Below are 27,289 nucleotides of genomic sequence, written 5' to 3' on the forward strand. Positions count from 1 at the left end.
GAAGAGAATCCAGATTTGATAGAGGATATTCGCATTTGGCACGGACGGCATATAGGTAAATATGAGGAGACATAGACGACACAAGACAGAAAAGGTAGACGCGACATACCGACACTAAAAGTAGAATTGTAGAGAGAATTGTCGAGAGAATCGTCGAGAGCAGAATTGTAGACTACGGAAAGTATATAGACTTATTATAGCCAAATGTGATACTATATGGTATGCTACAGCATTAAAAAGTACAATCATTGTAGGAATTTTTGTTGGATATTTATGGTCAAAAGTAGTGCACTAACAAATATTTAGTAGTATACTGAAACTCAGAATGAATTAGTGTAACTATTCAATTGGAAATGTTTCATACGAAACACGTATCTTTACAATTTCGCCAATAAAGGATCCAATATAAGACACCAAGCATACACAAACACTACTCTTGAGTGCTTAATGTTCAAGTGCTCTGTTCAATTACTTGAGTTTGCAGCGCTACCAATCGAGTTAATTAGACTTCCAGCTCCGCCAAAGGCTTTCAGCTGGGACAAAGTCTCTCTAATTATCATTGTACACCATAGAAGAGAATTATATCACTCCCGATGTACACTTGTAGCAATGTTTCTATAGCTAATCCTCTTTTGATAGCTTCGCTCTTTACCAGCTCATGAGTCTCGTTGCACTTATCATCACGTGACACAATTTGCAACCATATCATTATCTACATCCATTCATAATCTCCTTGTATTACTATATTAAGTGCTGGAACCACTTCGGCAATTAAGCAATTATTGTAGGTTTCGAACTAAAGATTTCTAGAGAGATTATTAAAGCAGCTTCAAAAACACACAGAGAGCCGCACAGTACATAAAAAACAACATAGGAAGAAAGCAATGAAAGCGAGATCAGTGTCCCGTGTGCATGGCTTCTTGCAAAGCCACAGTTTCGATCATACGCTTGTTGCTGTTGTCATTACCAGCCCATTCGCTATCTTCATCTAAGTCAGCGTGCTTTTCCTTTCCATTGCTTGGGGCGTAGTCGACGTTGGAGGAGGCTAATCTTTCAACTTCCTGAGATGAAGGCATAAAGATAACTCTGGTACCAGGTGATTTGGCCATGTTCTGCAAAGCGTCCAAATATCTGATTTGCATAGCAGGCTTTGAAGCCAAGATATCGGCTGCCTTTCTCATCAACTTGGCACTTTCAACTTCAGCCTTAGCGTTGATAATCTTACCTTCACCGATTCTCTTAGCTTCTGCGGCCATAGAAAGCGAGCTCTGGACCTTGTCCGGCAAAGTCAAGTCCTTGATCAAGATCGATTCAATATTCACACCCCAGTCGAAAGCAGTTTTGGCGATTACGTGCTCGATAGACTCGGCGATTTCCTCTCTCTTTTCAACAACTTCCTGCAAAGTTCTTCCACCAATGACGTCTCTAAGTGTGGTTTGAGTTCTTTCAACAATAGCATCGTGGATATTGGCAATGGAGTAGATGGCCTTTTGTGGATCAATAATATTGTAGTAGACAACAGAGGTAATAATTACCGAGACATTGTCCCTAGTGAAACACTTTTGGGCAGGAATTTCACGGATATTAATCTTGATGGAAACTCTGGTTAACTTCTCGGACCAAGTATTGACATAAGACAAACCTGGCTCAACAGTTCTCGACAAAGCACCAAAAGTCTGAACCAAACCGACCTCACCCTGCTGGACTTCCTTATATGGGTTCGAGCACACGAAACAGAAAATACCACAGGAACCAAAAAGCGTTCCCATAGAGGAAATAAACCTTTGGTAGCTATTGAATGGTGGAGTGTCGTAGGAACGGGCAAAGTTTTTAAGCACCATTTCAGGCTTAATAGCCGGCTGGGACTTAATGGTCTGTTTGTACGAGTCTGGCTCAAAAGAAGTGACGGAAGCAGACATTATTGAAAATTATTGGATCAAAAAATTAGTAATTCGGCTAATGTTATACAGATAATAGCAGCCTCTTAATAAGTGGAATCGAAGTCAATTGCTGTGAATAGAAATCAATTGCTTGGGAAGTTGGTGAAGATAAGAACCAAAATCGAATTTTCAGTCAAAAAGGTAACGAAAATGTCTTATATTTATAGACTCCAGCAGCAGACATTTTTGACTTTGCTTTATTGACTTTACCTCTCTCAGTGCCCAAATATTTTTAATGTGCACTTTTGTATATGCAACTTTTTTTTTTCGGTATGGGGACACCTGCAGACTGAAAGTTGCTGACGGCTGTATTCGGCTCCTTATTTCAAATCGGTCATCAACAGTACAATTAAGCTTCACGTCTGCATATGCAACTATAACTAAGTGCTATCAACAGTTCTGAACAGGTTACTCACTGAAGGACCGACGACATTCTGGTGATCATGGATTCCGTAGACTATATAGCTGAAGTTGACCTCAATTATCGAAGTGGAGGCCACCAAGTACCGCTGTCTCAAAGGCAGAGAATCTTGACGTAGAAAGTGGTCAGTTTTGCTTCTTCAGACCCGAATCGGCTTTAACTTGACGTCCAAGTGAGGATATCAGACAATTGTAGATCACCAGCAAAGACTATCCCTTTGCTGTAGGTCAATTGTGTAGAATTGTAGACACACACGACAAATGCGCACCTCGAACTGCAACAGCCACCCAGTTAACTGCAACTAACACCCAGCCCGTGACTGTAGCAACAGCATCGGCAACAAACGACTTCACTGCCGAATGACTATATAGTCGGGAACCAATTTCTATAACATAGTTATCTGCAACGGCTAGCCAATTGACACATTGGGAGAGCCACTCGATCCGGTGGAAGAAACTCGAGCCGCTCGTTTGACATCATACAAAAAGAGAATAACTCCTTCCGACGATAAGGCACAGGAATGTCAATTAAGTCATTTACTGAATGTGCTTACAAAGGTTGCATGAAAGTTCTTCAGATAACAAAGCCCACTCATTACGAACCGGCACGGTGCATAGCCTTTTCTCCACTTTCTAAGCCGTGAACCGTTTTTGTGCCATTGGCAGTTGAAGTTACTCAGCCTAGTACCCTGGATGCTGAACCACCCTCGACTGAGTTTCTCACTTTGGTTCTACGCTAGTAAGACGAGATAGCAGCCACTAGACGAGGAAGTGCAAATTGCAGAAGATCAGATTTGCAAAGGGAGACAGATTCTCCAGGCTTGATACGGCGAAAGATTACAGGAAAGTCGTATTCAAAAATGACCTCATTACCAAGAAAATGCTAAGATTCGTATCTTGACGGTACCAATCAGGAAGTCAGGTCGTGGAACATTCCTGTTACTATAGACAATGCACACAAAACGAGAGATCCTCTAAAATCAGGGAAACGTGCAAAGTGTGACTAGCTGAGATCGTCATTTAGGTGATCCTTTATGGACGATAGATAAGATCAATTCAATGATGAGAAGTACGAACTGATAATTTGTTCTGATTAAGGTTATGGGTTTTCCACATACGTTCAAATTGATTCAGATATACACACATCAGACACTTCATCATGACCTTTGGTGTCACTCTGTTCTATTTGTCGTCTTCTATTTGCAGAAGTTCCATTAATGGCACAGAATGCGGTCTTTCGCAGCCATTTCACTACATTCGTCTAAACAAGAACCATATATTTCTTTTCTATCTAACAACTCTAAACCTCCAGTCCATGGATACCCACGGCTGCCAGACAGAACCCATTCGTAACATCGTAACACAAAAAACTAATATACACTAGTGGCCTCAAGAGAGGCTACTATAATAAATATCTTCTGTGGAGTGATGTCAGGCGTTGTTCTTGTTTAAAATTTCGTCAGCCCAGGTAGGCAAGACGAAGGCAGCTTCGTGGATTCTCTTGTTGTAGTACTTCAAGTTCTTCGACACGAATTCGTCGGACCAGTCAAATCTGATTGGCTTGGTGACGTCAGCGTTTGGATCCTTGGAGCAGACCATGAAACCAATGGAGCCCGAAGGGTAAGTTGGAATCATGGTGTAGCCGTACTCAGCCACAGCAAAAATCTGCTTACAGTCTTGCTTCAACTTGGAGATGATAGGCATGTGCAACCAGATGTTTTCAGCTTGGGTAGTGATAACACCCTTTTCGGTTAAAGCACCGCTCAACAACTCGAAGTAAGGCTTTTGGAACAACGACTCAGCTGGACCTTCTGGGTCAGAAGAGTCGGTGATGATGACATCGAATTGGTTCTTGTACTCAGCCAAGAACTTGAAACCATCACCAATGTGAACCTTGGTTCTTGGGTCATTGTAGGACTTGGACATCTCAGGCAAGTACTTCTTGGAAACTTCAATGACAGTTTCGTCGATGTCACACAACCAAGCTTCTTCAATGGACTCGTGCTTCAAGATTTCTCTCAAGACACCACCGTCTCCGCCACCAATAACCAAAGCCTTCTTTGGGTTAGGGTGAGAGTTGAGGGCCAAGTGGGTGATCATCTCTTGGTAGGAGAACTCGTCACGTTCAGTGACTTGGATACAGTTATCCAAAACCAAGACATTGCCGTACGTCTCGGACTTGAAAACTAAAACGTCCTGGTACTTGGACTTTTCGGTGTGCAAAACCTTTTCGACCTTCAAGGACATGGCTTGGCCAGGCCACATGGTGTCGGAAACTTCAGCAAACCAGCCGTCCTTGATGGAGGGATGGGTCAATTCTTGAGAGGCAGACATTACTACTACTTTCAAAGATCTATACTATATAGAATAGGGAAGAATTGGAGAAGAAAGAAAAGAAAGTAAAATTGAACGAATGAAATTTCTTCAGTCAAAATTTTCCTAGTGTCCGATTTTCAAAATTTTCACCGAATTGCAAACTGAAAACAAGAAAAAATCTACCAGAGGAGCAGGGCAGCAAAGAATCTTTTTGCACTACGGAGTCTGCATGTTGAAAATTCGCTGTCCGCATGGGGCATTTGGGTGCGAATCAGACGGAGTCAAAACATCAAGGTGGAAGTTCATTTCAGACATAAACTGTAATACAAATGCTGAACCAACCCTACGGACCTGAAAAAGCTGTTCCCTTTATTCTAATATATAGTACAGTAAAGCCCATCTGAATCAAGGGCAGACAATAAATAGGGTATATATTCAGAAATCTTTTTTTATCTCCGGAGATGCCAATGCCCTCTGGCATGTTTTACTTCCGACCTTTTATTCATACTATCATTATCAGAAGTTAAACTCGGATTCATTATCATCCTTTTCTTTCTTTTCCTCGTACGGGTAGGGTGGTTTGCTCCCGCTGACATTATTGTTAAACTTGTAGCCATCGCTGGATACTGAGCTTCCACTGTTGACATCAACGAAATTCCAATCGTCTCCGTCGATAGAACTATCACGACTTTGAGGGCCAGCTTCATAGTCTTCATCAAATGATGCCCTTTCATCCTCATCTTCATCTTCAGATGGGTAGTATGTCTGTTCTGCAGTGATGATGGCCCTGACTTTAGGTGGTAAATTATCTGGCCTATAGAATCTTAAGTCAACTCTACCTACAAGGTACAACAAATTGACGAAAACTTCAAATAAACCCCACACAATATACATCACAACTGGCTTTGTAACTGTCTTATCCAACCGAATGGGCTTTGCTTGGAATACCACAATCGTCCTAAGAATAGTACCGACAAAAATAAGTAAAGTGGAGGCACAAAGGATAAGAATGGACTTGTTATGCTTCAAGTCACCTCTCTGATTGTTCAAACCTTCAACCACATTATAATGATGATGGGTAGAAGCAATAACTCTGACAGCGTGACGATGATTGTGGTTTCTTTTCATAAACGTTTCCTCTGCCTTTTGGGCAGCGAAAGGCTGGACAAAGTAAAATGGATGGAAGCTTTCAATCCACCATGGTTGATAGGTGTATAAGTTTTCATCCTTCTTGGTTGGTGCCCAGTAGGATAAAGCAATCAAAGCAATAGATGTCAAACTGTAGGCAATAATCAAAATACACGTTGCCATGACCACTTGTTGGTACTGAAAGTAAGCACGATAAGACAAGAAGTACAAATATGGGAAGAAAGAAGCGATAATTGTGACCACGAGAAGAATACACACGAAACCATACAACGCGAACATAAAATTCCAGAAGAGCCAACGACTACCACCGACAGGATGTCTCCATGTGAAGAGTCTCTGAGCCAAGATCAAGTTGAAGGACACCATAATGACAAAAGGAATGATACAGAAAACTTCACTGGCCAAACCTAGCTTGACCCTGGTGATGTCGTAGGACCAATAGGCTCTCATAGAAAAGCCCATTACTTTCATACAAGCGTTGAGACCCCAAATGAATGTTATCCAGAAATAGTGGCCCCTAGAAAAGTTTATGCCAAATATAACTAGATGCATAACTGCCAATATAAAGAATATCACAGCAAATGCAATACTTGGAGCGATGTCCCATCTACTCGGATAACCTCCAAACAACCCGTTCTGGTTTCCGAGATTCCAGTAGATAATAGAATCAGGAATTTTGGGTCCAAGGAGGTTTTTAGCGTACTCTACCAATGGAATAATCCCAGTCCCAGGGTCTGGACTATTTTGAATGGCATATATGAGATGCATAACACCTTTGATGGCAGTGTAAGGTGTGCCTTGGTCCGAAGGATCAAACATGACGAGGGAAGTGAAAGAATGAACGAGAAGCCTCTACTAGAATATCAAATTGTTGGATATAGAATATTTCAAGGTCTGGTGCAAGCAGAGATTGTAATGCAGACAAAAAGTTATATATTCCTATGGTTCCAACGGCAAGACTGGTGAGTAAATTTCGACAAAACTGCTTTCAAAGAAAAGAGAAAGACTCTTGATTACCGTGAGAATTGTTTCCATATATATTTATGGGAAAAGTGGAGTTTTATCTATGCAAACATTAACTGCATACATTTCCCCACCAGTTGCTTTTTTAACAATTCCCTAAATAAGAAATAGTGCTGCAGATATGATGTAGGATAAAGTTTTTTTTGCGGAAAATACTTTCGCTGTCTGAGGCAAGTGGAAAGTTCTGTCAAGGCGTCGATGCCATCACCTGTTGGAGTAGTCGGCATTCCACAGCTCCCACTTGTAAGTTAGACTGGGACCAACCCAAATACTCTCTTTAAGCACGGCAACTGGACTGGCTCATCTTCACCTAGCCCTCTGCCTTGATACAATAGGAAACAGAAAATAATGCGCACTGGAACTAAATTTCCTAGTTCAGCAATCACACATGCATGCCTCTATGCATGCCTGCATGTCTTTGCACCCCTCGGCATTATACATTATACTTTTTTGCTCTTCCTAGATGGTTTGAAATGGAAATATATGAGTTGTATTCAGATGAATCTAAGTCACAGAACTAAACTTAAATCTTGCACTCGAGTTGGCAAATGTGTCATCATTTCAGATTCCTTTATATCCCAAGGGGGCATTTATGAATGCAGAGATCCAGGAAACCCAACATCACCAGACGTACGGCTACTTCACAGTTGCGAAATTCACAAGAAGACCCCACAGCAATACAGCTTACAAGGAATAGAAACTATAAGTCCCACCAACTAGTAGGGATGAATGAAATGGAGAGGTTCGAATTGAGATGTCTATATATATACCTGAACCTGGATCTAAAAGTATTCTAAGTCTGCAGCTCTATAGTATACTCTGCACTGTGAATGAAACCAAACTAAATGGAGGATAACCGAAGACAACATCAGAGGTGTGAGTTTTATTAACTGGTCTGGCTTTCCTTGTGCGAATGACATGAATTGGCACAATAGAGATATGGACCATCAGAAGTAGAACTCAGAGTCTTCATCACTGGAGTGTTCTGCTCCTTCCTCAGACGTCTTGCTTATTATTTTCTTCTCATCACTGCTTTTGGAGTATCCGTATGTTGGAGGTAAACCAAAGTCAAGAGACTGGTCATCGGAGCTTTCCTCAAGACGGTATCTGTAGACACGAGCAGAGCCTTCTTCATCGTCTTCATGATCAGTGAAGTAGTCATCGAAGTCGTCTTCTTCCTCCTCCTCCTCCTGCTCATTATCGCTGACAATATATGACTGTTCTGCAGTGACGGCGGAACTGTCTTTGGCAAGAGCATCTGGCCTGTAGAATCTGAGGTCAGCTCTCCCAGCAATATACATGATGTTGATCACGATTTCAAGACCAAAGAAGCAAAAGTACATGGCGAAGGGAGAGTCAGCTCTACTGGCATAAGCATTAATTCTGTCCAGGAACACAACAACAGTTCTTAAGATAGCCTGAGTCATGAAGAAGATGGTTGAGATCAAAACTATAATGAACGATGTGTTATGCTCCAAATCCCCCCTTAGGTTGTTCAAACCTTCGACCACGTTATAATGGTGATGGGTAGCAGCAATGACTCTGACAGCATTGCGATGGTTGTGGTTTCTGTTAAGGAAGCTCTCTTCTGCCTTTTGGGCGGCACCCTTAGGAACAAAGTAGAAAGGATGGAAACTTTCAATCCACCATGGTTGGTAAGTGTAAAAGTTTTCATCCTTCTTGGTAGGTGCCCACCAAGACAAGACAATCAAAGCAACAGTTGTCAAGGGATAGACAACAATGAGAATAGCCGTGAATTTAACCAATTGTTTGTGGGTCCAATACCATTTGGAGGACAAGAAGTGGATATAAGGAAATACCGTCGAGATGATAGTGAGGGCAATGATAATACAGATAAATCCATAGAGACCAAACATGACGCCACAGAAAAGACGTCTGGACCCACCGACAGGATGTCTCCACGTAAAAAGTCTTTGCCCCAAATTCAAATTTAACGACGACATGATAAGAGACGGAAAGATGAGGAAAGCCTCACCAACTAAAGCTATTCTGAACAAGGTGATGTCTTTTGCCCAAAGCAAACGAAGCACTAGTGCGACGACCTTCATCAGGTTACAGATGGACCACACCAAAGACAATATGAAATAATGTCCCCTGGACCAATTAACAATGAAAATAGCCAAATGCAAGAGCATGATGATTCCAAATATTGCCGCAAACACAGCACACGGGACAACATCTGTCAATGTGGCATAACCTCCAGTCAAGTTATTCTGAACAAGCACAGCATAGTGTAAGAGTGCATCGGGGATTTTTGGTCCTAGAATGTTTTTACCAAAGGCAAGAATTGGTATCAACCCTGTTCCTTCTGAGCCACCATTCTGGAGTGCTACCAGTATTCTAATGATGCCCTTTGATGCCGAATAGGGTTCGAACCCAGCTATATCTGTTCCGTTCACCAAGTAGTGGTTATGCATGTACGATTATTATGAGGGCCCGTGTATCTGTCTACAATAGACAATGTCAAGTTGAAAATAGCGGAGTAAACTTACCATGTAACGAAGTAGGTGGAGTAGGTGCAATTGGTGGAGACGGGAGGGGCACTTCGAAAAGGACAAATATCTACTTTTAAAAGGGTCTACTGTGTGCTGAATTCTTTTGCATACAATATATTCTTCGTGGCCGCATTGGGAAATTAGTTTGTCAAAATTGCAACAGAAGCACATGCACGTAATTATTCTGCAGTAACGAAAAAATATTTTTGCCTATCTTAGCAAATAGAATACAGAACCCCTTTGTTGTGGATGTAACGGTCGGAGCAGTATTGTTCATCCCGCAGAAACGAACTAGTAGCTCCGGTGATCTGCCAACTCTGTATTATCACAACTGATTGTAGAAAGATAGTTGACCTACTTGTAGCAATATTTTACGCTTGTTAGAGTTAAAAATTTTCTGCGCCAACGCGCAGTATTTTGTGATAGAGTACATAATTTTACATGGCCATACAATAAAGAATAGGATTTTGTATATTTGGGTTTGAAAATTTGATTTCCATTAGTAAACCAAGTAAAGTGTGCAAATCATACTAGGCCCTGAGATGAAACCAAACCAACAGATGACATTTCCCAAAATCTTCTTATCTCTCATGTACTCTGTCCTACTTAGCATGACAAGCGGAATCTGCGACATCTGCAAGAGTAGAAGATATCCACGCAAGCTTCCGAATATCACGTACATAACCAATTCATGAACAATGCTTGAGAGCATAAATGTCATCAATGTTGCCTGGGTCTTATTGAGATGGAAAGTACTAATAGAGGAATGATACACATGTCTGAGCAAGAACTTGTGCACGGGGACATTCCAGATTCGGCTGAATTCCGACCAATCTGTACAAGACCACCAGGGGCCATAGAATTCTCTGTCGGCGAACCGACTCAATTCGGCAATAGCATTGAGAATAGAGTCCCAAATCAAGTAGAATGTGAACAAGTATTCAAGCAAGAACGGAGCTATCATGTCAAGCAAAATGAGCAAGTATTTGGACCATCTTTCCCAGATAGGCAACTTCTTCACCTCAATACATTCCATTACCAATGGGTACATCCAGGTTTGGGCTACAGAGATCATCAAGAAGATAACTCCGAATATGGCACATAGCTTGGATAAGACAAAAGACCATCTAACTCTTTCAGTTCTGGGGTAATGTAACGTGTAGACCAAAGTGGGAAACATAGTGTATTCGAAAAAGTTAACGAATGTGATATTCTGTGGGAATTTTATCACATTCTTTTCTTGTAGCAGATCTAAACTTTCCAGAAGTGTAGACTCATTGAATTCGTATTCTTTGGTTGTAACCGTAGTAGCATTGGATTGATATTCCAATTCAAACTTGCAGAACTCGACACTACTTTTGAGTGCAGAAATAGTGCTGTCGAGGTCACATTTGCTGGGGAGTGAAGCCGGATCCTCCTCTAACTTCTTCAAGAAGCTCTCGGAGAATTGAAGCTCTTTAAGAACCTTCCACAAGTATCCATTGTAGAAACCATAGGAATGCATTTTCATAAGAAACACCAAGTTGTGCAAAACTAAGAATACCTTAGCAATCCAGGGGAAGTCCATGACTCTTGCAGAGGCAAAGACAAGCCAGAACACAAAATGATATACTTCATAAACTGCCTGGATCACCCAGCCCTGTCTTCTCCAAGAAATCCACCTTTTCTTACAAGCGTACTGGATTAAGTAGACAAAATATATAGAAAGAAACATTACGCCGTCGGTGATTCCCACACGAATTAAGTCCTTTCTCAAGATCATGACAATTGGCCACTCGAGGAAGCCGAGTGAATTCTCAAAGTAGACATGAATCAACGTATTTGTCATGAATAGACCCGTAGCCAACCAGAACAAGACGTAGAAACCGAAGAATTGTGATTCTTTGACGTACTCTTCATCGAATATCGACGAAGAATGCCTGTGAAATTTCACATCTGCCATCTCCGAGACATACTTGGTCTTGGAATCACTTCTCTTTCTTCTGTTCAATCTTGTGGTAGTGTTCGTAAGAATCTCAGCAATAGCAGATCCCAACGGTTTGGAGTCTGTCAAATCTGAAGCTTCTTCCAGAATAGCTTCGACTATACCAGTAGTCTTCCCTCTGTAAGTAACCTTGAATTTTTCGTCCGTTGGCTCTTTTTGCTCCACAATAGTCTCCACTACCAGGTGGTGCAACGTAGTTTCAGGGGTAACAGATTCATCTCCGGAGGACGATTCAACGTAATCGTTGTTCAAGTCAAGCGACTTCCTTCTATTGATGTTTTCCGTAATTAAATTAAGCTTATCGTTCGTAGTCCGAGTCATTGAGCTACAAATTGTTGGGAATTGATCAAGTGACAAAAGTGTAAAAAGTGAAAATTTAGGAGTACGATGTAACCGTCGATAACCGTTTCAAAGGAGTGAAAATCGATTTTGTAATAAATTTCAGCAGCCCAAAAGTCAACCAACCTTAAACACTGTTCGATGGCAACGCTCTGGTGTACTGCTGAAGAACTGAACAAGAACTTCCTCTTTTTAGCGGGCTATTCCCCATTATATCAACTATTTCATAATGGATATGTCTATCTTGTGTACCTGCAGACAGACATAGCCATCAGATCCGGCAATACCGTTCTACTTATCAGGATACATTCCTAGCACCCAAGATCGGCCACAAGAGCTGTACAGGAGTCCGGGGAATATCCAGACAATATCAGGCCAACTCTGAACCACTTTTTGGTGTCATACGTGACCTTCTCCACAAAAAGTGTACGAGAAGATCTGTCCGGAGAACGATTTCTGGCACGGTCTTGTGAGGATTCCAGTGTCAGATAAGAGGTACTCAGCGGAAGCATATATGTCTAAGCGGCTCGAACTCCGCTGAAATATAACTCTATCACCGCTACAAATGCAATTACAATTAGTTCTTCATCAAGTTCATTTGTGGCTTAAATGCTATTTTCTATGTACAAAGGTGTTCACATGTCTTAAGCCTATCTGAAAATTCCGTTACAACCGTAATTTTCCTCTTTCTTTGTTGGTGTTACAACAAATTGCTCGGAAGACATCAATAGTTCGGCTTACGGCTAGTATGTTCCCGAGGAATTATGAAATTAATTTACTGTCTCCCGAAATCCTTCAACACATCACTTCTTGAATTTGCAATCTTGTAGGCCAATTCTTGAAACATCTGCGCATTTCTTCATCGTCATTCGTACCATTGAAACTCTTCGATCGTAAATCTCCCATGCCTTCAATATTTGAAGTCTCAGAGAGTCTATTAATTTCTGAGTATCATTCTGTAAATTCGGGATTTCTCCAATTTCTCATTTATCAATTCGTATCTTCTCCTAACGGTAGACTCTCTCAAAAGGTCTGGTGTCGTTGAAACACGACTGCCACACGGAATTAACAACCTTCTCAGCCTCCTCACTGTCTTTGCAAATAGGGTTGGCACTTACAGAAAGTATAGCTCTACGCTTGATACACAGCTGGAACTTCTTACCAAAGTCACCCAATCCCGTCTTTTTGATCTCATTGAAGATTCTACACTCTCCACTAAGCATAGAGGCTCTAATCTCTGTACAAGCATGGTGCTTCAAGTCGTTTAAGTTCACCTGGAACTTGAGATGGTCATAGACATGAACCAACTCATGGGTCAAGATATCTTCTAACTGCCACTTGCTCTGGATCCGGTTAGCGCATAGCAAAATACCTTCTTGCGGATGGAACCCACCCCCTTTCAAGTCGTCACAAACATCGCAAATTATGTTGGACTTGTTGAGAATCTGCTCTTTGTTTGGACTCAACTTCTTTATATGGTCCATCATGAAGGTAACCGAGGGTGAATAGGTTAACATCCAGTCCCGGAACTCAATGCACAGGTTGCACTGCTGAGGAAGATACTTGTGCTGGTAGTCGAACTCGAATTGGGCTTTTTCCTGGGGATCCAATCCCATGCCAGTTCGATATTGTAGAGATCTTCTCCACCACTCAAATCCCGAAAGCTTTTCTGGTGCCAGGACAGACAAGTTATCAGGGTTCGGTATTACCGCATTAGGAACAGCAGACATATTTCTTGAAAAGAACAACCTATAAGTCTTTATATGCTCAATATGACATCTATGTCTGTGAGAATCTGTAAGTAAATTTCATGGTAGCTGTTTGAGAATCCTGAAAAATCGGAGCAAGAGGTGTAAAAAATTTATACATACATGCAGGCCACAACTCCCAGTAGCGAAGGTGTAAATTATTCAAAGCTCATCTGCATTTAAATAGTTCTACAAGGAACTCGTAAAAGCACTCTGAAGTAGCTCCAAATCTCGAAAAGAGTACGATTGCCATGGTATCAAACATCTGGGTAGCTGCTGCCGACAACCAGCGCAAAATTGTGGAAAATTACATAGAGTCAGGACAATTTTCAGCCAACCTGAAGGATCCCAATGGCTATACTCCCATCCATGCTGCTGCCTCGTATGGCCATATCCAGTTGCTCGAGTACTTAGTCAAGGACAAGAACGGTGACGTAAATATCCAAGATGCCGAAGGAGATACACCTTTGCATCACGTTGAGGATTTGAAAACTGCAAAGTTTCTTGTAGAAACCTTGAAGGCAGACTACAAGTTGAAGAATAATGATGGGTTGACAGCTGCTCAGTACATTGAAGAAGACGACGAGTTTCCTGACGTTGCTGAGTACTTGAAACATTTGATACACGATGAGCCCGAGGCTGCAACTGCTGAAGAAGAGCAAGCCAACGAATTCTTGAGTTCTTTACCAATCCCAGGAACCATTGATGGTCATGAGATCAGATATACCATGGAAAACGATACTGATGGCGCTGGAAGTGAACAGAAGCTTACTGATGCCGAGTTAGAAGAGAGAAGAAAGAAGATCCAAGCCATTTTGGAAAGCGAGAACCCAGAAGAAGCTTTGAGAGATCTTGTGAAAAATGCTGTTCATGAGGGAATGAGCCAGTTCAAGCAGCAGACAGAAGAGGAGCTTCCATCTGCCAAGAAGAGAAAGGATTAGAGAAGCATAGTGTGAAAAACTTCAGAGGGAAACGGAAACAGAAAGGTTAAGGGAGATACTTAAAATTCCAAAAGAATATCCTAAAAAAGGGAGTTCTTTCTGGACTAACCTCAGAGCTGTCTCAGAGGATGAAGGTGAATTATAGAAACAATATTCAAAGAATACTTCGAGGTTCTTTAATATTCTCCATATGGGAACTCTTACTATTTCGAGAAGATAATCAGATTTTTCAACCATTTTCTAGCTATTTTCTTTTTGATTCAACCACATCTCTATTCTGCATTGAACCGTCTTTGGCTAGAACCATATAAATTGTATATTACAGTAGATCTAATAGTCTAGTATCAACCAGTCTTCTGTGGCTCTGTAGGACAAACTAACTACTGCGGCAAGGATTTATTTGCAGTCTCGCGCTGAACGTCGAACTTCGAATTTTTCACCTTCTGCAATTGATTTAGCCTGCGGCCCCAGATCCGCTTTATCTTTCTTTTCTTATATAAGTAACGCTACAATGTCTTCTGTTATCGTAAACGCCTTGGTTTCAATTACGAACCTTGTTGGTGGCCAGGATGCGTAAGTCTTTGATCTTTTGAATTTTTTGGGGACTCAATGGTTAAGAAACGGTAGATGTCTGATATTGGCTTATGGATTCAGACATTTGCAAATGAAATCACTATTTTTGAAAGGAGAATTTCCAACGGCAACTTTGTGACATCCATTAAAGACTTTCGTTCTCTTCAACGTTGTTTTGATCTATTTGCTGTTTAAAACGGAGCTGAAACCATAGAAATATGTTTTGAACTATGACGTATGGAAAGTAGACTAACTGTTCATTTTTAATGAAAAAAGTGCCAACTATAACTGGATGATCTCAGGGATAGTTCTCTATTACGTTTTATTTCGTTTCCTTGTTTTGGTCTGATGTGAAAAGAATTAAGCTATTTTCGGTTTGAGTAAGTGGGCAATTCGAGTGTAGCATAACGACAGACCAATACGAGATTCGTTCTTAATTCAATTGTTTATTGTTTCATCCATTTTCCCGTTTCTAATATTCTTCACTTCATACTAACCACTACTAGTGCCAGAAAGTACAACGAGTTTACCGTTGAAGAGTTGCAGGCTATGTCTCTCTTGAAACGTCTTTCGCTCAACGACTGGAGATTGGAGCTCTTCACATTGTCGTTCATTGCCGGTTTCGTTGTTTTGTTTTGGATTGGTGACAGATATAACACCTACTTGGTTAAGAACTTCTTGGCTCTGGTCAAAGGTGCCTTCACCAACAACTTCTACCAGTTTGGAGTTTCTCCCACTGAAACATATATCAAAGATTCATCGGAAAGTTATTCGTCCTACGCTACAGGTAGGGAAAACATTGCCAAAGTCAATATTGTTTTCAGATTGAAGCCTAGACACAATCTCTTTGTCTGGATCATGGAAACCGCTTTGTCTTTCTTCACTACATCTGTGCCTGCTCCTTCTGATAAAGTCGAAATTACCATCACTCCGGCTAACAGTAACGTCTACGACAACTTCATTGCTGCTGTTGTATCCAAGTTGGGTATGAATGACTTCAGAAAAGAAAACTACTTCTTGTCTTTGACCAGAACTTCGGACTCGTCCAACTTGCCTGAATCGTTTGTCTACATGAGTGAAGTCAACGAGTTCCAGGAGAAGATCACCACTCCCGACTTGAAGAATGCTTTGACTTTGCAAGCTGCCTCTTTCATCAGATTCATCGCTTTCACAGATCAGCCTGCTGAAAAGCCGGAATCACTCCAGGAGTTGATTCCTCGTAGAAGAGTAGTTTTCTCCATCAACTTGACTTCCAACAAGAAGGAGCTTGCCCAGGTTCAAGAAATCTTGGAAGCCTTGTTTGCTATTGTGGACAAGTTAGCTACTAAGGAAATTTCATTCAGAAGCGAAGCCGTCAAGAAGGTTGTTAAGACTAGAGAAAATGAAATCGCCAAGATCAATAAGATCAAGGAAGACATCAAGCAGGAAGAGTTGGCTGAACAAAAAGCCCAACAAGCCAGGGAAGAAAGAGACAAGTTGAGATCCTTGTCCAGAGAAGAACAACTCAAGGTTGAAAAGAAGGCCCAGGAAAAGAAGCAAAGAAAGTTGGCAAAGAAGCAAAGAGTTAGAATGTAATGTCTATTGTTCTACCAGCTCTTCTTCAGTTCTACCCTACAGTAGTAGTAATATTAAAAACACTCTTGAATGCGTATAGACAGTCAAATTTTTAATCAGTCTGGAAATCAAGAAAGTCATAATACTTTTATGTAATTGTCCATAATGCTTTATGTAATGTCATACATATAATACAAGTTTACCTAGCTTTGTATCGTTTTGCTTATATCGTAAAGTAACACAACCTATGGTATCGTAGCGTACCATAATAACCCATTGCAATGTTTCATAGAATTAAATAGCGTTAAACCTTTCCTGTTAATCTCCAGCCCCTTCCGACTGGAGTATTGAAAACTTCAATTACGCCTGCTCCCAAAGAATCCGCGAGAATCCAGTTCAAGTCATATCCATAGAACGGAGGACGAAAGTTGTTCATCTTAGAGTCTCCATTCAATGTAGTTCCTTCCCACTTTTTGAATAACTGATCTTCCAAATTCTCGTTATACTTCCCCTTACTCAAAGCTTTGACCAACCACACTCTACCAGCATTAATGAGCTTGAGAAACGTTCCACAAGCAGGGTAAGAAATTGAGTACTGATGTGATTCGATTTCATTCAAGTGGTTAGAAGTCAAAGTGACAAGACCAAAAGATACCAAGGAAGACAACTGCTCGTTGTCAAAGTCTTCGTGGGTGACAAAGATGGAAGCAGGATTACTCTTTAGGTACTCGAAAAACTTCTTGATGCTAGTTAGTTGTCTATCTTTCTTGATTCTCTCTGAGGTTGCCATACTAGAGTCTACAAGTTCCTTTTCTAGCCTCTCTATCTCTTCGCAAATTAACTTAAAGTAACTTTCTGTTTTCACCACCACCTCTACGTTTTCAAAGCCGTAGGTGACCTTTCCATGCTGATACTTCTGCTTTGTTCTCAGAATTACAGGAGAAGCATTGGTGATTACGAACTTCTTGAGATTGCCGTTCCGGATGTTGAGCTCAAGATTTCTATCTACAAAGGTGTTTCCTTGAGACTCATAGATGGAATATAGCTGTGCCGTAGTGACTATACCCTTGGGAAGTTGGTTCTGTCTGTATTTCATTATTTCAGCCTTTACTTTAGCAGATAATCCCTTCAACAGGAATACCAACTTTTCCATATCGCCATCTGCCAGTTCTATCTCTTGACGTTTATGGTATCTAAAATGCAAGCTCGACGACTCTGCCCATTGATTGTCGAGAATGGTATCGATTGCAACCATGATATCGTCGTTTTTAGATAGCTGGTAATCCAACTGCACATTATAGTCCAGAACAACAAGAGGCTCCTCGTCTTTTGAAGAACCACCAGAACCACCTCCACCTCCAGAACCTCTATTTAGAGTGTTTGCTTCATTTGGGTTATTATTGATTATAGCATTAGATTTCTTGAGATTTTGTGCGTACTTTCGTTGCGAGGGTAAGATCTTCTTCAAATCCTTCTGGATTTTTTTGACAGGTGATGTTCCGATGAGTCTCTTACTGATTCGTGACGACTTGGCCGCTGAATATCGTAAATTCAGCATCTACAAATAAAGCAAGAAAGAAAGAAAGAAAGAAAGAAAGTGTATATGAGAAGAGAAAAAAATCAGATTATAAATTGAAAATCTGTATTTGGTTGCGAATTTTGTTAAAGTACATTGTCAGGGAAATTGCTCCAATTTATTCCTTATATATTGTAGTATATTAGTATTCACAGTATTTAAATATCCACTGGAACTTTCCGTTACCATTCAGAGTGCTCTATTTATCCATAAAGAATTCTATATTCATAATATTTTATTTGCTATTACAAATGCTTCAGAGCAAGTTTCTTCGAATGGCTTTAATTCTCTAAACTAAAATTTTAAGATCTGTTTCTTTTCTTCACTATCAAATTTCCAAGTTTTCCTTAAAATTATGTCACTGGTGTTTTCTCTCCTGTAACTTGTAAATGTCTACATTTTCCCTTGCTATTTGCAGTTAATTCAGTTATTTACAACTATGTACAGACTATGACTATCTATGCTACAACACGGATGGTCTTGGAGACAGTAGCCTTTTCGGCTGAGTTAGTGATGGATAATGTGTAGTCACCAATGGCAGGGATGGCATCCAAACCAGCCTTCTTTCCAGTTTCAGAAATGCTGAGTGCTGTCTGAGGAACTTGAACACCAGACAAGTTGAAGATTATGGATGCCAACGTGCTCTTCCCTATAGGCAAGGCGATGCTATCACTCAATTGGAGAGTGTAGACAGCAGGAATGGCTCCCTTTAATTCTGCCAAAGTGAAGGCTGCATCCTCGGATGCGGTTGAGGCCTCGAAAGTAGAGTCACTTGCAGAAGCACTAGAAGCTGCACTTCTCTTAGATCTCATGGTAGTAAATAAGGTAGACAATTCATCTAACGACATTGCACCAGCAGAAGCCTTCGACTTTGTCTTGACTGCTTCGACAACTACAGGGTTTTCTGCCTTGGCAACTACTTCAACCTTAGTAGGCTTTTCTACCACAGGTATACGAGGGCCCTGGTCTTTGGTAATATAAGCAGCACCATTTTGGTGGTGCAAGTAATTTCTCATGAACGCAGGCTTCACTCTGATGATCTCACCTTTGACTCCAGTGCCTGGGAAGTTTCTTAGCAACTGGACTGGGATCTTGTCAGAGGCTCTTTTCTTTGGTCCCAGGGCATATCTTATGAATTTCGGTAAAGAAGCGGGAATCTTGCGGTTGGACGACGAAAACATTCCGAAATGATATTACGACAGATGCCTGACTAGTCCGGACTATGGAAACTACGAATTCGTGGTGTCTCTGTAGCAGGTGTGAAATACCGAATTCAGTTTAATAGAGTGAAAAATTCTGATTCGATATTGGGTCCTGTAGTTACGCCGTAGTGCGTAAAAATAATCACACAAAGGCTGTCTACCAGATTTTGCAACCCCATCGATTCTGTGCCTAAGCAGCATCTTATTTACTACTATCGGATTGCAGGCATAGAACTGCCAACCGCTATACTTCAAATCTGTAGAAATACTGAAAAAAGAAGGCTCCAGAGCTGTTTCAACTAAGAAGGGTTTATTGCCAATTGTATACAATTAGCACCACTAAATTCAATGGAGACGGAACAGGCACTCTGTGCTGTGTGCCATATTAACAACTTCAAGTACACCTGTCCAGCATGCGGGATCCGGACCTGTTGTATCGTCTGTGTGAAGCGACATAAGAAACAGAACGAGTGCACTGGAGTTGTGGATAAGACGAAGTTTGTAGGTCGAAAAGAGCTCGTGGAGAGTGCATCACATTTGAACCGAGACTACAACTTTCTACTCAATGTGGAGAGACAGATACAGCTTGGCAAGGGAGACATCAAGAGCTCCGCGAAAAACATGTTCAAGAGAAACTTCAACAGTGGCAATAGCATTAACAGTGGAAACAATAGTACTAATGACCATAATAGTAATAATCGCAACAAGAGATTCAAATCTGCAGCGCAAGGGAAAAGTACTAGTGAAGACGATGCCAGATTAGCAACCATCAAGGAGGTTTACCCCAACGATCCAGCTGTGGTTGTGAAACGCCAGAATACACTTGTGATCCAAGTACCTTCAGGTATGACAAGAGCTACCACCAACAAGTCAGGCTATGATAAGAAGCTGGGGTCGTTTATCTGGACTGTCGAGTGGATACTATTGGGATCCAAAGGAGAAGTGGTATCACAGTTTCTTAGTTACAAACTCAAAGAACACCTTATCTTAGGTGATGCTGTCCCCATGAATATTCTCAATAATTCCAAGAGCGAAAAGACGAAGACGATAAACAACGAAGAAAAGCATAAGGGGGAACAGCAGTATAATAAAATCGATGTCGTTGCAGATGAAAACGAACAAAAAGAAAAGACAGATATTGTGGAAGACAAAGATAGCAAAGAAGAGAACAAAGAGAAGAAGGATATTAAAATAGACAAGATCGACAAGAGTCAGTTGAATTTGTATATTGATAACGTTTTGAGTTCCGACAAGAGCCAACGGTCTGTACTTGTACTTGACAAGCAGATGACTATCGCCGAGGCGTTGAAGGATAAAGTAGTTTTGGAGTATCCTACCTTTTTCATCACTACCAGCGAGAAGGTAATTGAAAACGCAGTTGTTCTGATAGAAGAAGCATATAAGATCAAAAAGAACGTCGAAGAAAGCGAATCGGGATCACACGAATCGGATAGCGACTCAAGTTCCAACAGTTCAGAATCTTCAGATAGCGATTCATCCAGTGAAAGTCTGGATGAAGACGATGGGCCAGAGGAGGAATCATCGAGACCTCCAGAACATGTCAGGTTCGAAGAGGCAAAGAGCATAATCGAAGAAACCGCTAAAGAGGAAGAGATTGAGAATAAGATATTCGAAGGAAATGTTGGAGGAAAGGTCGAACAGTCCAATCCAGAAACACCAGGACTACTCACAAGCGAACAGTTAGAAGAAGTGGACTAGGACAGTAATAGATTAATAGCATTCATAGCATTCATAGCACTATAGCATTAAATAGTAGCTCAACAGCAAAGAGTAAGATACTATCAAATCCTTCAAGTAGTATTACATTTAAGAAACACGAGCAGTATCGAGACATCAATTATATACTACTCATCATCAGCAAAACCTACAGATACTTGGTACAATACACAAAGCGGTGCCAGAAGGAGTTCAAACGCTTTTTCAGGAAAGAAGCACATCTAGTAAATGCTGGTGTGCATACCAGCAACCTAAAACACAAAAGTAGCGAAGATCTCTTGATATTTCTGGTAAACCAGATAGATCACAATTGCTTTGACCTGTTCTGCTCGTATTGCCCACTCTTCTTAGACCATGTCGTCCGTATTCAGAAGACCGCCGGACGCTGAACGAAACATCGACGCCTCACTTTACTTCGGTAACTTGGATCCTGAAGTCACGGAGTTGATAATGTACGAACTTTTCATACAATTTGCACCTCTTCGCTACTTGAATATGCCGAAGGACCGGATTCTCAAGACTCACCAAGGGTATGGTTTTGTTGAGTTCCGAACCGTGAGAGATGCTGATTATGCTTTGGACATTCTTCGTGGTGTCAGGCTCTACGGTAAGCAACTAAAGATCAAGAAAGCAGAGCCTCCCAAGAGTGGTACATCTCTGGAACTGCAATTTGTGGGTGCTACAGGCGGAGCAATAAGTTCTTCTGGCCAGCAATTGCTCAAGAATAGCTACATAGACGTGGGAGCAAAGCTTTTTCTTAATAACCTCAGTCCGTTAGTAGACGAGCAATTCTTGAGAGAGACATTTTCCAAGTTCGGTACTCTCATAAAAAACCCTGTCGTAGCCAGAGATCCAGAAACAGGGGAGTCTCGAGGGTACGGGTTCTTGACCTTTGACGACTTTACTGTATGCGACGAGGTCATAGCGAAGATGGACGGAGCTTTGCTTATGAACGGGAAGATTTCTGTGTCATATGCTTTCAAGGACGACAAGAAGGCCCGCCACGGAGACAAGGTAGAACGATTGTTGGCAGAAGCAGCAAAGGAGAATAGAGTGCTGGTGAAGGCAACGAAACGAGACTCGACTCTGAAGAAGAAGGTAGGCAAACCTGGGAAGAGAGACCGTGCAAGGTAAGTCGGATCTCAATGAATTGACATAGCTCGAATTTATCACAGACCAGGTACCTACATGATTAGTCGATTAATCGATCAATTGATTCATAGAGGAATTGAGCTGCGAAGAGGAATCTAGAACAATCATTCTAGAACTACACGAAATTCGAAAGATTACTTACTCTCATTGACATTTGAATCTAAAAGTTCAGATCTAATCAGAGAATACTACTAGAGTTACAATCGCAATACTTCAAAATTCTTGCAATCGTGTTCAGAATCAGAGATACAAAACGAAAAATTTTCGATTCAGAGCGAGAAGAATGGTTTCGCCAATTGACAGCTTCTTCATTCTCCTGGAGAAGCTATTGGTGACTGATTAGTGATCTTAGTAAGGCCAGGATCCAACGGGTATGGGCATGGATTTGGATACGGAGATGGTGAAATTTCGCAATATGCACTACGCCCGAGCTCAGATAGAAAATAGGAAGTTTGTCCAGCTTAATAAGCCAAAAACCCAACGAATCTGGCAGACAATCTCCGTAGATATCGGCTTTCCTAACTGTTGCTGCCACAACCCTCGATTCGACTGTCACCAGTGGCGACGGATCGGGTTGAGCTGAGTTAAAGAGCCACAACCTGCACAAAGAGCCATTACTAAGCTGTCGTGCCGATGTCGGATGTCCTTAAAGGGAAGTGGGTGTGGAGTTTATGTGATTCGAGATTTGAAAAGATTGAGAAATTCAATCATATATTAAATGAGTGTTCTTCCTTCAAAACTCACAAACTTCTTTCGCCACAGTTGTCTATCAATCTTAGGTACTCACAAGGCTCAATTGCGTACACAATTGTATAAATATACGTCTTCTAGGCTTCCAAGCAGTAACTTCAACAAATTCCACTTCTTCCATACTACTGCTTCTACTATGACTTCATTACCAAAGAAGAACCAAGTTATTCTCCTTGAACAGACCGGAGAGTCCGTCGATGTTCTCAAGTTCACCGAAGTGGACACTCCAGAGATCACTTCGCCCCATGACATTATCGTCAAGAACAAATTTGCTGGTGTGAACTTCATCGAAGCTTACTTCAGAAAGGGCATCTACCCAGTAGAACTTCCTTCTGTTTTGGGCCGTGAAGCTTCTGGTGTCGTTGCTGCAGTCGGTACCGAAGTTAAGAACTTCAAGGTCGGCGACAAAGTCGCCTACCTCAGTGGTGCCACTTTTGCTCAGTACTCGAAGATCAACGACAGCAACCATCGTGTGCTCAAGCTCCCAGAATCATTGTCTGACGATAGCTTGAAGATCTATGGTTCTGCTTTAGTTCAGGGATTAACTGCAATTACTTTCATCTCCGAAGCTCACAATGTTCAGAAGGGCGAATACGTTTTGGTATGGGCTGCTGCTGGAGGTGTTGGTAGATTCTTGGTGCAATTGATCAAGGAAAGAGGTGCACACGTCATTGCTGTGGCTTCTAGTGCCGAAAAGCTTCAGATTGCCAAAGACTTGGGAGCTGAATACACTATCAACTACACCAACGAAGATGTCGCTGCCAAGGTCAACGAGATTACCAAAGGTGAAGGTGTTGCAGCCGTTCTTGACTCTGTTGGAAAGGACACTTTCGAGACTTCGTTAGCCTCTCTTGGCAGAAAGGGAACCTTCATTAGTTATGGTAACTCTTCTGGTACTGTCCCTCCATTGGCAATCAACAGGTTGTCGGCCAAGAACATTACTATCTCCAGACCACAAGTCTTTGGATACACCGCCACTCCAGCGGAATGGGAAAAGTACACCAGGGAATTGTTCTCCAAGATTGAGACAGGTGCCCTTAAGATCGAACTCCACTCAGCTCCTTTCCTGGACTACAAGAAGGTCGCTACTGACTTGGAATCCAGAAAGACCACCGGTAAGTACGTCTTGGAAATCCCACAGTAGACTCTTTAAGTGAATAGCGTGATATTCTACATAGTGTATTTATGTTAGAGTTAATAATTCAATTGTCCTATCATATGGTAACTGTGATCTCCTCTACAATATTAGATTTTTCTAACATTAATATTCTATCATAATCATTAAACTATGTAAATGCTATGATTCGTAAGCCAGATCAATATCATTATTCATCTAAAAGCAGTATTTTTGCAGATATGACAGAGTTCAGTATCATTAGTAAATATCCACATCGCCATTAATAAATCAATATCTGACACTTTCATTACTGTATTGTCCTATTATTGTGCGATTTTCTTCAATTTTTCATAGCCTTTACAACTTGGGTCTTGCCTTCTCGTACTTCATCAAATCCTCCGGAGTGGCCACACCGTACACAAAGTCGCCGTCGTCGTTGGTTATTATAGCAAAGTACATTCCCGTATTGAAGAAGTCTGCAAGCTTCTCCAAAGGTGAAAATGGTGTCAAAACATGGTACTTCTTCCCCTTAGGATTTTTGGGCTTGTAAATGGTACTATTAAGCGGAGTCTTCGAAGGCTCTTTTGCCGTTTGCCTGTGTTCTTCTTCGTAGTTCTCTCTGCCTTTCTGACTGAACCAGAGCATGAAGTTTTTAGTTATGGGCTCTAACGTGCTTTTTGGGTTCTTTTCTAATGTTTGTGCTACTTCCTCAACATTCAAAACTCCCAACAAACGTCTGTTGGACTCATGGATCACTGGCAAAAATGTGAACTCATTTTCGTATGCTATTTCCTCAGCTTCAAGAATAGAAGTAGTGGGGTTGATGGAGATGGCTGGACGGATATCGAGATCCTCGATCGTAGCACCACGGTAATCACGAGGTTTGAATTGTGGGGTAGTAGGCGACATGTCTAGGAGTCTGACCAACTTTCAAATGCAAAAATAACGCTTGAAAAGAGAACTATCGAAATCTAAAAAAGATTGCCATATTGAATTCTGAAAAATTCTAAGAGTGGTTTCTTAACTATGGGAGCCGACATATGGTTGGTGTTGCGACATTTTGAGTCATGTCACGTGAACATATAAAACCTATTCTACCAGTATAGAAGAATATACACTTTGTGGAAGATTATAGACTTATAGACTTATAGACTACATATATGTGTTCAATTGGATTACTTCCAATATTCAAAGTTCGCAAACTTAATATATTTGGACAAACTGTTTAATCATGAAAGTTGACCAGCACACGGAAATTGTGTTTTATTGATTTTGCAACTAAATTTGAAAGAGACGGCATATAGTGTTATCAATGGATCTCTTCAAGCGCTATCTTGATCCCACTATAGTTACAAAGGAATGGTTTTGAAACTAGAATTCAGATAATGGCTAATATGTGCTTGACATCCAGACCAATTTCAACTCTATATTAGAAAAATGGGCCATTTTTCAGCACCTAACGTCACTTCTTCTGACATAAGTCTACGGCATATAATCACTTCCAACTACGGCTGCGAAATTTTGACAGATTTAAAGACAAATCTGATAATTTATTCCACAATTTAATAGAGATACGACTTCATCGAATAATTGATATAAGTTGTATATTAATTAGATTTATTAATTAGATTTCATTACGGGCGTAATAAATAATAGTCACTATCCATATAAATATATGTGGTCAGGCAGCTTCTGCGGTTCGATACAGCTTACTGTTGCTGTGGTGGTTAGCTTCGTCAGACTTTTCCACCTCTCCTTCTTCTCTTGCTACTCTTCTCCACACTTCTTCGTTATTTCCTACATCCAACATGCCGATTCGCATAGTGGCCAAGAGATTGACTGCTGCTGTCAGATGGCCATATACACCTCCGTAGAATGCTTTGGTGGCATCTTTACCGTGAGAAGCTTTAAGAAGCGGGACTCCTCCGGGATGCTGGTCCATGAACGGTGTGATATCGTGGATGATGTTTTGGATTACTATATAGATGCGGTCCTTGTTTGAAGAAGAAGCTATGATACGCTTGAAGTCATTAGGCGTAATAAGTGGGAGCTTAGAGATGGGTGTACCCCAGTTTAGTTGCGACTTCATCCGGTTGATTACCTGTTGCTGTTGCTGGATTCTGAGCTGTATAATCAAGTTTTCCGGCGTTCTACACAATTCTTCCACTAGGCCCAATTTATCGATAGTCCAGATAAACCACTTGGTAGGATCATATGCAAAGAATGACGAGGTACCTCTGTAGTCGTGTGGAAACTCGTGGTGGTAGTTCTGATGAGCCTGGCCATATGTGAGGAACGAAACTAACGGGTTGTTGCAGTTTTGGGACGAATTCTTGTCGTTGAAGGGCTGGGTAGGAATGGTTACCTGAACACTTTTCAAGTGGCACACCGACTCCGTAGAGAGAAGTGACTGTTGGCACCAGAACAACCGCAATAAGCCTGGATAGATGATACCGTGTACTACAGTATCGCTACAGAAGAACACAGTCACCAAGACGGGTACTACAAATGATGTCAATATGAAAAGTACAAAGTAGTGTCTTTCCTGCCACGCTAGCAACTGCTGAAGCGGCTCGTCGTAATTGCTGTTGCGGGCAAAATCGTCCAGGGTGTACTCGCTGTAGTCCTGATCATCCTGATCTACGTTTACCTCGTTTACTATTGCATTCACTTCCGGATTCTTGGGGAATTCCTGTTCCATGAACTCATTGTAGAAGCTGGTGATCTTGGGTTTTCGGATCAACCACCCCCAATGAGCCCACACAAAGCCCCGCTTGATCAGATATGGGTCCTTTTCAGTATCATCCGTAAAGTGGTGATGTGCCCTATGCAATGAAGCCCACCATCTTATGGGTCCCAAGCCTACGGAGGAGCCGAATATGGCGAAGAAGTACTTGACCCAGTTGTAGCGGACTTTAAAGGAGTTATGGGTAAAGTACTTATGGTAGCCTGCTGTGAATGCCAACATGGTCAAGTTGTAGTAAATGCAGCAGAACACCAAGGTGTCGTTGTTCTGAGGAATGAAGCTCTCACCAGTGCGCAACAAGTATATGAATGCTAGCAATGGTAGAACTGCTACCGTGAAAGTATAGGAGTAGTTGATTCTACGCAACAAGTCTCTCTTTCTACGACGCATTTCTTTCATGTGGGTGTTCTTGAGTTGTGAAGCATGACTGATAAACTGGTTGGCAGAGCCGGAATGGGCCATCAGCAGCAGACTGGACTGGTTGTGGAGATGAGCCGAGGCCTGCG

General features: G+C 41.4%; 15 protein-coding genes across 15 annotated transcripts; 5 read left to right on the plus strand and 10 right to left on the minus strand. All coding sequences in view use genetic code 12, as the record gives it.

Annotated features, from left to right (window-relative positions):
• Positions 1-896: 896 nt before the first annotated feature.
• On the minus strand, positions 897-1,919 carry STM1 (Stomatin-like protein 3; the record flags this gene model as incomplete). Its single annotated transcript, XM_001385942.1, has 1 exon — positions 897-1,919. One exon carries the CDS (start codon positions 1,917-1,919, stop codon positions 897-899), a length of 1,023 nt encoding a protein of 340 aa, XP_001385979.1.
• A 1,872-nt stretch (positions 1,920-3,791) lies between these two features.
• Positions 3,792-4,731, minus strand: PICST_84352 (spermidine synthase; the record flags this gene model as incomplete). The annotated part of the gene is made up of 1 exon (XM_001385943.1): positions 3,792-4,731. One exon carries the CDS (start codon positions 4,692-4,694, stop codon positions 3,792-3,794), a length of 903 nt encoding a protein of 300 aa, XP_001385980.1.
• A 461-nt stretch (positions 4,732-5,192) lies between these two features.
• On the minus strand, positions 5,193-6,644 carry PICST_62360 (conserved hypothetical protein; the record flags this gene model as incomplete). Its single annotated transcript, XM_001385944.1, has 2 exons — positions 5,193-5,302; positions 5,363-6,644. The coding sequence occupies 2 exons, from the start codon at positions 6,642-6,644 to the stop codon at positions 5,193-5,195; spliced, it is 1,392 nt and encodes a 463-aa protein (XP_001385981.1).
• Positions 6,645-7,795: 1,151 nt separating this feature from the next.
• Positions 7,796-9,286, minus strand: PICST_33114 (conserved hypothetical protein; the record flags this gene model as incomplete). The annotated part of the gene is made up of 1 exon (XM_001385945.1): positions 7,796-9,286. The coding sequence occupies one exon, from the start codon at positions 9,284-9,286 to the stop codon at positions 7,796-7,798; it is 1,491 nt and encodes a 496-aa protein (XP_001385982.2).
• A 577-nt stretch (positions 9,287-9,863) lies between these two features.
• ARE2 (Sterol O-acyltransferase 2 (Sterol-ester synthase 2)) lies at positions 9,864-11,669 on the minus strand (the record flags this gene model as incomplete). The annotated part of the gene is made up of 2 exons (XM_001385946.1): positions 9,864-11,346; positions 11,542-11,669. 2 exons carry the CDS (start codon positions 11,667-11,669, stop codon positions 9,864-9,866), a joined length of 1,611 nt encoding a protein of 536 aa, XP_001385983.2.
• Positions 11,670-12,694: 1,025 nt separating this feature from the next.
• Positions 12,695-13,417, minus strand: PICST_33116 (predicted protein; the record flags this gene model as incomplete). Its single annotated transcript, XM_001385947.1, has 1 exon — positions 12,695-13,417. One exon carries the CDS (start codon positions 13,415-13,417, stop codon positions 12,695-12,697), a length of 723 nt encoding a protein of 240 aa, XP_001385984.2.
• Positions 13,418-13,686: 269 nt separating this feature from the next.
• NAS6 (hypothetical ankyrin-repeat protein) lies at positions 13,687-14,376 on the plus strand (the record flags this gene model as incomplete). Its single annotated transcript, XM_001385595.1, has 1 exon — positions 13,687-14,376. One exon carries the CDS (start codon positions 13,687-13,689, stop codon positions 14,374-14,376), a length of 690 nt encoding a protein of 229 aa, XP_001385632.2.
• Positions 14,377-14,894: 518 nt separating this feature from the next.
• Positions 14,895-16,718, plus strand: PICST_90266 (predicted protein). The gene is made up of 2 exons (XM_001385596.1): positions 14,895-14,949; positions 15,456-16,718. The coding sequence occupies exon 2, from the start codon at positions 15,499-15,501 to the stop codon at positions 16,522-16,524; it is 1,026 nt and encodes a 341-aa protein (XP_001385633.2). The 5' UTR covers positions 14,895-14,949; positions 15,456-15,498; the 3' UTR covers positions 16,525-16,718.
• An 89-nt stretch (positions 16,719-16,807) lies between these two features.
• PICST_62096 (predicted protein) lies at positions 16,808-18,061 on the minus strand (the record flags this gene model as incomplete). The annotated part of the gene is made up of 2 exons (XM_001385948.1): positions 16,808-17,829; positions 17,860-18,061. 2 exons carry the CDS (start codon positions 18,059-18,061, stop codon positions 16,808-16,810), a joined length of 1,224 nt encoding a protein of 407 aa, XP_001385985.2.
• Positions 18,062-18,484: 423 nt separating this feature from the next.
• Positions 18,485-19,299, minus strand: PICST_84868 (predicted protein). The gene has a single exon (XM_001385949.1). The coding sequence runs from the start codon at positions 19,258-19,260 to the stop codon at positions 18,538-18,540; it is 723 nt and encodes a 240-aa protein (XP_001385986.2). The 5' UTR covers positions 19,261-19,299; the 3' UTR covers positions 18,485-18,537.
• A 330-nt stretch (positions 19,300-19,629) lies between these two features.
• Positions 19,630-20,832, plus strand: BCD1 (Box C/D snoRNA accumulation; the record flags this gene model as incomplete). The annotated part of the gene is made up of 3 exons (XM_001385597.1): positions 19,630-19,954; positions 20,012-20,379; positions 20,482-20,832. Coding segments are annotated over 3 exons (1,044 nt in total), but the record flags the coding sequence as incomplete, so codon positions are not given.
• Positions 20,833-21,337: 505 nt separating this feature from the next.
• PICST_84754 (predicted protein) lies at positions 21,338-22,152 on the plus strand (the record flags this gene model as incomplete). The annotated part of the gene is made up of 2 exons (XM_001385598.1): positions 21,338-21,715; positions 21,755-22,152. The coding sequence occupies exons 1-2, from the start codon at positions 21,373-21,375 to the stop codon at positions 22,150-22,152; spliced, it is 741 nt and encodes a 246-aa protein (XP_001385635.2). The 5' UTR covers positions 21,338-21,372.
• Positions 22,153-23,056: 904 nt separating this feature from the next.
• ZTA1 (NADPH:quinone reductase) lies at positions 23,057-24,161 on the plus strand (the record flags this gene model as incomplete). Its single annotated transcript, XM_001385599.1, has 1 exon — positions 23,057-24,161. One exon carries the CDS (start codon positions 23,057-23,059, stop codon positions 24,062-24,064), a length of 1,008 nt encoding a protein of 335 aa, XP_001385636.2. The 3' UTR covers positions 24,065-24,161.
• Positions 24,162-24,394: 233 nt separating this feature from the next.
• Positions 24,395-24,946, minus strand: PICST_62276 (predicted protein; the record flags this gene model as incomplete). Its single annotated transcript, XM_001385950.1, has 1 exon — positions 24,395-24,946. One exon carries the CDS (start codon positions 24,944-24,946, stop codon positions 24,395-24,397), a length of 552 nt encoding a protein of 183 aa, XP_001385987.1.
• A 772-nt stretch (positions 24,947-25,718) lies between these two features.
• OLE2 (stearoyl-CoA desaturase) lies at positions 25,719-27,245 on the minus strand (the record flags this gene model as incomplete). The annotated part of the gene is made up of 1 exon (XM_001385951.1): positions 25,719-27,245. One exon carries the CDS (start codon positions 27,243-27,245, stop codon positions 25,719-25,721), a length of 1,527 nt encoding a protein of 508 aa, XP_001385988.2.
• Positions 27,246-27,289: the final 44 nt, after the last annotated feature.

This window comes from Scheffersomyces stipitis, chromosome 6 (genome assembly GCF_000209165.1).
Source record: "Scheffersomyces stipitis CBS 6054 chromosome 6, complete sequence".
In the NCBI taxonomy this organism is placed as follows: Eukaryota; Fungi; Ascomycota; class Pichiomycetes; order Serinales; family Debaryomycetaceae; genus Scheffersomyces; species Scheffersomyces stipitis.